Source organism: Bidens hawaiensis, unplaced genomic scaffold (genome assembly GCF_021521415.1).
Source record: "Bidens hawaiensis isolate Kalapana, Puna unplaced genomic scaffold, B.hawaiensis_p1.1 tig00025587_1, whole genome shotgun sequence".
Taxonomy (NCBI): Eukaryota; Viridiplantae; Streptophyta; class Magnoliopsida; order Asterales; family Asteraceae; genus Bidens; species Bidens hawaiensis.
The window spans coordinates 40,442-51,912 of record NW_027494093.1 but is presented as its reverse complement, the minus strand read 5'-3'; the positions used below and the strand labels follow the sequence as shown (position 1 = coordinate 51,912).

Genomic DNA, 11,471 nt, shown 5'->3' with positions numbered 1-11,471 from the left:
TTGTTATTATAACGGAACGAACAATGAATCTAGTGTCTTATCGATCCACAAGTTGAACCGGCTATATCGAATTTAAAAATTGGATGACGGGGCTCTTCTACCACATTTCTAGAACGTATTGTGTAAACATCACCTTTTCAAGTCAAACCGCGGTAGGAACCAACCATTTTAACCAACAACCGCCATCACCAACCATGGTTTCCTTGTTGGTTTGACCCTCACCATAGTTGGTCCACTTGAGGAAGTATCAACACCAACGGAACTTAGAGTGTCTATCATTTAAGCGTTTGAGACTTCTGATTTGTCTTTTGAGAGCTATAAATGTAAGGAGATAAAACCGATACATCCAATACCTATTTATGATAGCATATCGTTTAAAAGACTGAAACTGTTACAAAGTGATATTTTTTTTCCAACGATAATAACCAAATAAAATAACCGATTTAACCATATTGGTTCTTAACATGTGGTTTATATCGGGTACAAAACGGGTTTCCAATAACAGGTTTTTCGGTCGGGTCGGGTCGGTTTTAGAATTGATTTGCGTACGTACATGGTTAGCATTTTATCAGTTGGCCCAATCAATCAGCCCATTAGCACTCGGAGCCCCTTATTACATCATACCGCCGATTACTCCGCCAGGGTTCCGTCACCGTCACCGTCACCGTCACCGTCACCGCCGCACAAGTAACTAAGGTCACGTATGCCTCTTATTAACAGTTTACATTCATCAATCTTCAATCCAACAACTTCACACACTGCAGTTTAATTAATGAAATGACTTATATCCACTTATTTGCTGTAAATAATTAATCAGTACTACTTTCACCTCACACCATTTAGACTTCTGTAAGTTATAAATTGATTTTATATCTATCTGCAATTTGAATATTAACAAATGTTGGGTTTGTGGAGGCTTGGGCCCAGTTTAGAAGACATGTTTACTGGGTTTAATAATGAAATTTCGTTTATTTAATGAACATGAACACGTGTTTTGTTCATTTATCTGTGTTCGTTTACATATTAATAGTAAATACTTAAATATTATATGGACAAATAGATGGTTTTATATTTGTTCGTTTGTGTTCGTTTACGTTTGTTCATAAATCATAATATATTTGTTTATGTTCGTGAACTGTTCTCTAGATTATAAGCGCACGTTCATAAACGAATACGAACATGTACATATTTTAAACGAGCGAACATGAATACAAATATTTGTACGATTGAGTGTTCGTCTTCATTCGGTTCGTTTACAGGCCTACATGGGAGGTCTTTGGGTCGGCTCTATATATCTTATTATTATGACCCGTTTAAGTTTTATTGTTTCTTAAGCTAGAAACTCTAGTGTATTTCTATATATTCATAACTTGTACTTGTAACTTCTCGTCACGAGAGTATACCGAACCACATAAATCCTTGTTTCCCGTGTTCGTTTAATTCCTGCATTTTGATTCTGCGTGTGTTTCACATATCCGAGATCCTAACAACAAACTAATTACAAAAAAGTAATTACTGAAATAGATGTAAAATTACAGATATGATTTAGTGATTATTCTGCCTTTGAATCTTAACATCATTTATTTTTGCCACAATTGTCATTTCAGATCAATCTGCAATGCTTAAGAGATTCTGTGTTGACACATTTGAGGGTTAGGGCTTCTAGAACACAGCTTATGTTAACGCAAAACATTTCTGTAACTCGCACCCTTCACCGGCTACTTTGCACATCAACCGGGCCCAATCATGATCAGGTAATGGCTCGGGTGATTGGACTCGTGAAGAAGTTTGACAAGATTGATGCCACTAAGGTACCTATGCTAATGACATTTTACCTGTTAATGCTGTATGATTGTGTTTCAACTTTCAAGTTTGCTGTTTTCGTACTCCATATTTTCAAAGAGTTATAGTTGGAGGAATTTTTTTTGGCAAAATGTGAGGTTTGGCATGTTCGTAAGATATATTTTGGTCTGTTTTTTTTTTTGTTTTGAGTAGAGGTGTAACGAGCCGAGCAGAGCCCGGGCCTGTCTAGGCTTAAGCTTTGGCTTGTTTAACTTATGTGAGCTCGAGCTCGGCTTGCTAGTAGTTATTAAAGCTCAAGCTGGGCTCGTTTATTATTTCTTAGTTAATTTACATATGTTTACAGTTATTTTATATATATACTATTTAGTTGTATTTTCATAATTTTATATATATATAAATAATAATTTATTAATATATATCTATATAATACATTAAATTAAAATCATGTAATATTAGTCTTGTGGGCCAGCTCGAGCTGGACAAGTGAAGCTCCCGCTTGGGCTTCGTTAATAAAAAACATGGTTATTTTTAGACTTGAGCCCGTTTAAACTCGGCTTGATTCAAGCTTTTAGCAAGCTGGTCTCGAGTAGCTTGCGAGTGGCTTCGCTCATTTCAGAATTTTTATTTTAGGTAATTTGCAGCATGGTCAAACTTACTGAAAAGTCAACTCCCATGACAGTATTTTTGGGCTTTACCAAATGTTTTTAAAGTTTACTACTTTTTACGAGTCAAAACAAAGATTATTACCCAAAACAGAAATCAGACCAAAGTTGGCCAACTTTGGTCTGATTTTTGTTTTTGGTCATCTTCTTTGTTTAAGAAATTATCGTGTGTACATGATAATTTCTTAAATTACCTATATTAAACTTTTATATAACCTTAAACAGGTTACTGAATCAGCCGACTTTCAGAAAGATTTGAGCCTTGATAGTTTGGACCGGGTGGAGCTCGTGATGGCGTTTGAGCAAGAATTCTCCATTGAAATCCCAGATGAGCAGGCAGATAAACTCAAATGCTGTGCTGACGTGGCAAAGTATGTCCAGTCAGCCCCTAAATCTGAACATTTTTGATGAATTGTTTTCTTGACTTAAAATCACATTTCAATTCATATTCCTTCTGGTTATACGGTTTAAAACGTTGCGAGATGATGTTTCTATGTACAAAGATCGTATCTTTTTATCGAATACATATAACGTGTTTCATTATATGCTCAACTTTATAATATGTACATACAAAAAAAACATTAAAAAAAGAAGCATATGAAAATGATCAAGCCCCATAACTCATTGTTATGACTGTAGCGCCTTCTCGAATGAGCATACGAAAACATGGCCATTACATTAAGATGATGTACAATGTTTAGAGTGTTTCTTCTTTATTCATGCATGGTTGTGAATATTTAGGTTTCAAATGAAACTCATGAGCGGTATGCACGAAATCCATTATCTGTTGACAACAGTGTTATTTTTTCGTGTCGGCCCGTGAAAGCTTGGTAGCAAGGCGAGTCTTTTGGTAAATTGATTATTCTCGTGCAGCATTTGTTTTCCATAGCGGGAATTGCATGTAGATGAGAAGGAAGATCGATTAGGAAGTCACCATATTCATCGGTTGTGCCTGTTATCCAATCGGATTTACTTGTTTTCTTCTTGGTGACACACGAAACTGTTGGGTTTCTATGGAAATTTTAAACTTAGTTAACCATTTAACTAGTCATTAATTAAGGCGGAAGCGTGATAATCACAAACTTAAACATATGTATCCATATATATATATATATATATATATATATATATATATATATTACAAGTTTATATGATATGTTAATCTATGAATAACCCTTTATTCTTGTTTCAAGATTACCATTAATCTTAAGATTAGAAACCCGAGACAAAAGATCAAATAATACGGGAAAAAAAACTAAACTATCAAAGATTGTAAAACTTACATTCTTAAACCTTTAAGAGATGTAGTTGATGGTTGAAGAAGATGATGATGTTGATGCTAGACTTTCAAAGGGAAGATCCTCAAACGGAAGATACCCTGAGCCTCCAACACACACCGAGCTATGTTAGGGAGCTTGAACACGAGAAAAAAACGAGACCCGAACCTCTTCTTTTCTTGTCTTCGGCCGAACCAAAAGCAAGAGAGAAAAGGTATTGTATATCTCTCTTCTTACTTGAAAGTATGTTGATGCTATTTAAAATGAGACCATATCTCAATCAAATCCTTGGTTAGGTCTTGGTCAAGTAAGTCTTACTCAACCTACATCAACTCTTTACCAACTTTGACCAAGTGTATGGAGTGTATGTGACTCATGTTTTAAATGATATATATATTTTATACCTTATAAAATATATAAACACCCCTTCTTTTATAAACCATTTTATAAAAGAACACATGTTTAAATAATCATTCCAATAATAATTATTTGAATAAATAAATTAACCAATTAATTTATTTAACACTTTCAAGTAATTATTCAGAAACCCGATTTCTGAATGTGTCGTGTTCTGTATTTGTTTTATAGATCATATCTCAACAAATACATAATTGGTGTGTGTCTAACTCGTTATTGGGTATGACCCGACTTGGATCAAACACGACTAGCCACATTAACCTAATTATGTGTCTCGGGCATACGGTATTCCAACAGAAACCGCGATTGATGCTCCTGATATTCCAATATAGATGATTTGTTAGTGTATAAAAGAGTTCGGTTTTGATAATGACTCATTACTAGAGGTGGTAAAATAGGTGGCTTTGGCCAAACTGTACTAGGTTAGGACTTAGGAGTGTGCAATGGTCGGTTTGGGTTAGCTTCGGGCTCATATTAAACCGAGTTCGTGAAAACCGCTATGTTTCAGTTTTACCATTTGGGCTTAAAACTTTTAGACTAAAAATTCAATAGCTCCGAATGATGGATTTGGACCTAGAACTTTTTGCTAATTAATGACTAATTGATTATTGTACATTTAGGCTAAAATATTTGGGTTACACTATTTAATATATTCTTATAAATTATTTGAATTTATTCAAAAACCAATTATTTTTTTCGAATTGGTTGACGGGTGTTGCTGAAAATGGTCGTTTCAACATCCACATAATAAGTTTGCTTGTTAATGTATCAAACTTAGTAAATGAATCTAATAAAGATACTAAAAAAACATATTACACCCGTTCATAAGTAAATGGATCAAAACTGCAAACTCTACTAGTTAAACAACATACCCGGGATGGGAAGGGATTGAAGATCATTTTTATCCATACAAACATCACATAGAACCGAGCCGCTAACCACAACCGTTGAGAGCTTCTCATCACCATATCCCGCCACCCTACTCAACTCATCACTGCTAGAGGGCTCAACCAACGGGTTTTCAACCACATATCTAGCGAGCGTTTTATGAGCCCCGAGAAAACCAAAGAAGATGAAGAACAGGAGTCTCATGTTATTAGTGTTTTCTTGAAAACTGATTGTCATGTTTTGCGTTTGTGGATATTAGGAAAGAACTTAGGAGCAACGCAATGGGTAAGACAATGAAAAGCTACCTGACTGCCTTGAAGGATTTATTTATATATATATGCCTTTAATCCTATGCTTGTGCATGGGGTTAATTAAAGTTATGTTTATAGAGTTATATATTATAAATAAATTATACTTTTTGTCAACATTCTTGTGGTTGTGTACCTACTTTAAGCTTTGACCGGTGCCTTGCACCTTATTTGGATAGGTAATACCCCTCAAGACAAATACCATCTAACTACAAATGACTCAGATAAAGAAATACTAAATAAGTGCAATACATCGTTTATTTATTTATTTATTTATTTTATCAATGGTTTGTATTTTTAAAATGTTTAAAAATTTTTTTAATCATTTACATGTCACATGACTTAAATTTATTTGTGTGTTATATGTATGAAAGAAATTTGTTTTTATTTTTGTTTATTTCAAAAGATACGAATGAGCATTGTACGTATTCCTATTAATCTCTTATAATTTGAAATTCTTTAAAACTGAAAAAATAAATTTTGTATTACATTTCTCGTAATATTTAGAGTTACGTGTAGATTTTTCCCATGTGTGTGTATTGTCTAGATGGGTGGTACTACGCGGTAGACAATTTATTACAAGAAGGTAAATTACAAGATTATATCAATCATTTTTTCACTTTTTTTAAAAAAAATACAAGAAAATGGTTGAAATGCAGTGTTTATTCATCACTTTTTACAGTGTTAACTAATATATAAAGTTATAAACAAAATTCATTTATTTGTAAAACTTACAAATGTGTAGGTTATCTGTATCATGTGTATGTATATTTCATACACATGCTTGCACAAACGTTTAAAGGTGAAAAAAGCATATAAATAAATTAGTTTAATGGTGTTTTTTTTCTTTTTAATACAAAATAGACCTTTGTGTGTTAAAAGTAAAAGTTTCTTAAAAAAGAACAGTTGGTAAAAAAAAGGAAGTAAAATGATTCAAATTTGTTCTTTCTTTACTTGCAATAAATTGTCTTCTTTAATGAACATCTCTATGTACTCACATACATACACAATTTTATATATACTCATATTGAGAGAGAGAGAGAGAGAGAGAGAGAGAGAAATAAGGAGTGAGAGTTGGGTTGTCATTTTTTAATGAGAATCAAAAAGCTTGTGATTCTTTGATGTTCCTTTATTTTTACTCATAAGTATAAATTAAAAAAGAAATATCCTTGTATTATGTTATATGTTATTTAATTGGTTTACAAATGAAGAATATAAAGATGAGACTGTGACAATGTTAATTGTAATATTATTATTCACTTATTTGTTGATTTAATCTCAACTTAACTTTTGTATGTTTCTTAAAAGTAAACCGTTGACTTAACTGTTAAACCACCTCATTCCAACTGAAGTGGACCATAAGCCACCCTAGTTCTAAACAATGTGGGCACATGTTGGTCACATGAATGTGGGAAGGGTATTTTAGCCTTTTTTTTTTCTTTGTTAACTTCTTAACATGAGTGGTAGGTAAATGTAGAAATTTTGTAAGCATACATGGAGAGGGAGATAACCACAAAAGAAAGAGAGGCTGTTAGTTTGGTAGCTAACCAACACACACTCATGGTCAAGCCTACTCTAACCATCTTTTTATCTTGCTTATCAATTTTAACCCATGTGTCCCAAAATCTTTCTATGTCTCTAATCAATTTTAATCCATGTGTCACTTATGTTCATGGTCTGGTTTCGCTTGTCAATTATGGACCAAAACACTAACTACGGTTTCAAGAAATGACAATAAACCGGTCTGGTTGGGTTAGCAAGACAGCCCTTTGATGGTTTGACAACTCGGTCTTAACAGTTTGAATTGTTTTTGTACTAAAACTTTTTAATAAAGAATGGGTCATGAATAATAATAATAATAATAATAATAAAGGTTAAATATGAATTCCTTTTACAAAGTCATCAGTTTCATTGGTTTATGAACACTTCTACATTTCACATCCGGATGAATACAATGGCACTATTTTTACAAACGATGACTCACACGTCTCGAGAAGATTAACCGGAGTATCAAGCTTTGTGTTGATTACAAAGAAGACCCAAATGTCAACTAAGAATTAAGGCATTTGTAGTTGAAGTATAGGTTGCTTTGTTTATTTAGAAAACTTGATGATGAGAGACACCAGTATACGCTAACATAGAATATAAAACATATACATAACCACACATTCTAAATATTTATAAAATAATAATTAAAGTTAAATGGCATATTCATTTTACACGGTTCAGTTTCAACGGTTTATGAACACTCTACATTTCACTATGGGGTGAAAACCATAATGCAACTTTTAACAAACAATGACTTGTGCCTCGAGATATGCTAGATTACGAAGAAGACACAAATGTTAACTAAGGATTAATATCCTTAGTGTTTAAGTACAGGTTGCTTGGTTTATTTTGGAAACTTGTGAGTGTAGGCACAGGAGAGAAACCAGCATACTTTCCATCTCGTTTTAACATGCATATTTTCGCCAATTGCTTAAGAAGATCGTGATTTTGAACAAATGGTTGAGCTGCATAATCCTCAAACGCCATCCACTATGCATAAAATAACCAAACGTTTAATAAAATAAAGACGGTTTCATTGATCATGAGTTCTTAGCTATATATAAAACTAACCTGGGCTGCCTCTATCTCTCTTTCTTGCATCTGGATGTTGAAGGATAAAGGTTGCAACATGCACATGAGGAATAAATCTGACTTTTCGAAAAATGACTTATGGCTTTGTCTGCAAAACACGAGCAGTGTATTTATTCGTGTCAAAAAATAGATAAACCCTAACGCGATACACTTAAAATTGTGTAAAACATACACAGATCTGTTTAAGCCTTTTATATAAAAAAAACGTCAAATGGGCAACCGAGATGGGTTTCGGGTTGGTGGGTTGAATTGTTCAATCTGAACACGACCCGCATTTTCATTCGTGAAAAAAACATCAATCTTGACTCGCACATGCTTGAAATTGTCTGACCAACATGATCTGTTTAACAGATTCATCAAAACGTGTCAAACGGGTTAGTGGCTGATAAATGATAATCAAGTTGCAAACATGTTGATTGGGTTGATGGGTAATGGGTTATTGAAATGAGTTAAACGGGTTAGCGAGTCAACCTGATTAATTAAACAGGCTGGTCAATTTCTTTAGTTAAATGGATTAAATAGATCAACCCGCACACGGCCTGTATAATTATACAGGTCAACCACAAGACCCGTTAAAATAGGTTAGACATGACAAACCAAAACCTAGTTGTAAATGTGTTAAAGAGATTGGCGGGTCAACCAGAAAAAAACCCATTTATTAAACGGGTTAGAAATGGCAATGGCAACCCAAAATCTAATACTTTCGTGTCGGTGTCATGTTTTGGTACAAATGTAATGATTTCCAAATTAGTTGCAATCATTTCCTTACCTGAACGCTAATACTTCCATGAACTTGGTGTCGATCTGAACCATAAAAAACATCCAGTTAATCATCACATAACCCAAATTCATCATTCATAAGTAACGGGTCAAATATGACACCCATACATCCAATCAACAAAAATAGCTTAAAAGTAACTGCAACTTACCCCAGTCTCTTCTTTCACCTCTCTAACTGCTGCATCGCAAATATCTTCACCCTGTAAAAACATTCCTTTCATAATATCAAAATATTTTTGTGTATGTGATGAGTAAATTACCAAAATAGACATACCTCATCAACTACTCCCGTAGGAAACTTCCATATGCCCGTCCCTTGGAACCTTCCACTCTTCTCTTGCACTACCAAAACCTTATAAAACCACAAAGAAGTTAGCAAATATAGAATATATACAAAAATAATTATACGTTCAAGTTCACATGCTGACAGAGTCACAGAGCGGGACTGAGGGAGCACAAAATATATATTAAAAAAAAACTCTCTATTAAGAGAAAAATTGATGAATTACTCAATAAGAACAACTATTGCATCAACCCTTTTTATAGGGGAAATTTAGGTTTGGCACAAGTGATTAGAGCTGTTCAAAAAGCTCGCGACTCGCTTAAAAAATCCATGATTCACTCGTTTTGCAAACAAAATAAATTCAAGTAAAATCACAAAAATTGGGGAAACTGTTAAAAGTCAATATCAGGGATCCGGATGTGTAAATTTGGGTTGGAAAGTTGGGCAAACCATCTATGAACGTTTGTCACAATGTCCAGCCCGTTACACTGTTTTTGTCCATATTTTATAAGCCCCGCAACTCCAGACTGATAAAATCTTATGTCAGTTTAAAGTGGGTCACGTTCTATTGCTTCTTATGCAATATGCAGTTCAATATGAGTCTGCTATACATCATAAAAAAATATAAAATTATTAAATATATAAATATTGGTCAAGTACCTCTCCGTTTTCGTTCATCACAAAAGCACCAATACCGACCCGGTGACTTGCATTTGCGGGTAAAGTATTTATTGTTTCGGGAATCCAATGCACAAGCATCAAGTGTTTTGGTTCCGCGTGGTGATAATAAAAGCCTTCCTGCAATCAAAGAAAATTTGAGATAAATTATAAATGTATTAAAAAAATCGCATCTGTAGATGTAATAAAAAAAGACTTACTTGGACCGTAGGCTCGATGAGATTCACAAGCTCGATTGGCAATTTGATCCAAATACCCCTTTTACCCTAGACACATATTAACCTTATGTTCAAGATATGTTATTTCAACAGAAAAAATGGTAATAAAAAGAATTATCTAGGTTGATGCATAATTAACCAAACTTGAACACATATCCTTGATCAATATAGGACTTTACTAGCTATAACTCCGGTCATGAAAGAACTTAGTCATGAGAAAATAATTATGGTTTAGTGCCAAAGTTAACAAGATTCACAAATAGGGGCTGGCAATTTCTGACAAGACCCGTTAACACGACAGGAAGCTAAGCAGGTTTGGGTTAGACTTAAACATGCCCGTGTCATAAACATGTTGACACGTCTATGACATGATTAAACCGCCTAACCCATTTATGATACAATAAAAATTAAAAACCATCTAACTATACACATTTTTTTAATGATAGAACACATTAATTTTTTATAAATTATATAGTTATATCCTAAAAAACCTAAATGTCATATTTAATGGTGTTAAACAGCTCGTGTCGTGTAACATGTTTATTAAACATGATCATATCCGTGTTCAGCTAAACGATACATTTAGTTAAATGGGCCGTGTTACAAGTCTACTCATTTCATATATTTCATACAATAACCAACTCAATTAATCAACATTGCTAAAAAATCATCAAAACAAAAGAAAGCAAGAATGACCAGCCTGTTGTTTCCAATGCAGCATTGAAGCTTTGAGCAAAGAACCAAACACAAGCGGGTCAACGGGCTCCTCGGTTGACATTTCCACAATGACACCTCCATGTTCATCCTCTTTACCACTTAATAACAATACACCACTACTATCTACTCTCTGCTGCACCTGTTTATTTGAAAACAACACAGGTGATCGAGACGATGAACCCGCGGAAGCCGACATGGACCGAACATTCAAACTGAGTGTCCCAAATTTGGTGCCTGAACACAAATTAAACAAAAACCCAGAAATTAAAAGTGGGTAATGATTGGATTTTAAGAAGTGAAGTGGGTTTGTGAAATTGAGCTTCACCGGAGTACAAATTTGGTCTGAGACGGAGTTTGGTGGTGATGAAACATAGAATTGATGATGATGGAATTTGTATTGGTCTGTGGAGAAATCGGATGATCATTGTATTTGTGAGACTGTCTCAGTATTATAATTGGGGGTTTTACTTTACAAACAATATGATTTAACGGACTCATTGGTTCGGTTAACGTGTTCCTGTTAACAGAAACTGTATTGAACCTTTTATGGTTATGCTTTTTTTTTTCCTAAATTGTATACTTCTATTTCCATTTTTTTACCACTCTGTTTTTATTTTTTACACATCATAACTTAGGGCCGAGCTCGGTTCAGTTATTAGGCGAAACCCAAACCGAAACCGAAGTAATCGGTTATTTGAATATAAAAACCGTTTAGTTTTCGGTTTTCGGTTTTCTAGTTTTTCGGTTTTTTCGATTCCGGTTCAGTTATTTTCGGGTTTTTTTTGTGAACTGTGTAGACA

General features: G+C 33.9%; 2 protein-coding genes and 1 long non-coding RNA gene across 3 annotated transcripts; 1 reads left to right on the top strand and 2 right to left on the bottom strand.

Moving 5' to 3' along the window:
• The first annotated feature begins 464 nt into the window (after positions 1-464).
• LOC143571844 (acyl carrier protein 3, mitochondrial-like) lies at positions 465-3,225 on the top strand. Its single transcript, XM_077057170.1, has 4 exons — positions 465-545; positions 643-696; positions 1,608-1,811; positions 2,691-3,225. The coding sequence occupies exons 1-4, from the start codon at positions 465-467 to the stop codon at positions 2,871-2,873; spliced, it is 522 nt and encodes a 173-aa protein (XP_076913285.1). The 3' UTR covers positions 2,874-3,225.
• A 4,338-nt stretch (positions 3,226-7,563) lies between these two features.
• On the bottom strand, positions 7,564-8,833 carry LOC143571831 (uncharacterized). Its single transcript, XR_013142166.1, has 3 exons — positions 8,765-8,833; positions 7,975-8,083; positions 7,564-7,893 (listed from the first exon to the last, which is right to left on the bottom strand). It is a non-coding gene; the product is annotated as an uncharacterized LOC143571831 (long non-coding RNA).
• Positions 8,834-9,937: 1,104 nt separating this feature from the next.
• On the bottom strand, positions 9,938-11,124 carry LOC143571830 (uncharacterized). The gene is made up of 3 exons (XM_077057153.1): positions 10,997-11,124; positions 10,651-10,905; positions 9,938-10,002 (listed from the first exon to the last, which is right to left on the bottom strand). Exons 1-3 carry the CDS (start codon positions 11,094-11,096, stop codon positions 9,998-10,000), a joined length of 360 nt encoding a protein of 119 aa, XP_076913268.1. The 5' UTR covers positions 11,097-11,124; the 3' UTR covers positions 9,938-9,997.
• Positions 11,125-11,471: the final 347 nt, after the last annotated feature.

Excerpts from the sequence above, each read along its gene's own strand:
- LOC143571830 (XM_077057153.1), bottom strand. The coding sequence starts at position 11,096 with ATGATCATCCGATTTCTCCACAGACCAATACAAATTCCATCATCATCA. Across the intron at positions 10,906-10,996 it reads CAGACCAAATTTGTACTCCG|GCACCAAATTTGGGACACTC; the intron begins GTGAAGCTCAAT and ends ATTTGTGTTCAG.
- LOC143571844 (XM_077057170.1), top strand. The coding sequence starts at position 465 with ATGTGGTTTATATCGGGTACAAAACGGGTTTCCAATAACAGGTTTTTC. Across the intron at positions 546-642 it reads CGGTTTTAGAATTGATTTGC|GGTTCCGTCACCGTCACCGT; the intron begins GTACGTACATGG and ends TTACTCCGCCAG. Across the intron at positions 1,812-2,690 it reads ACAAGATTGATGCCACTAAG|GTTACTGAATCAGCCGACTT; the intron begins GTACCTATGCTA and ends AACCTTAAACAG.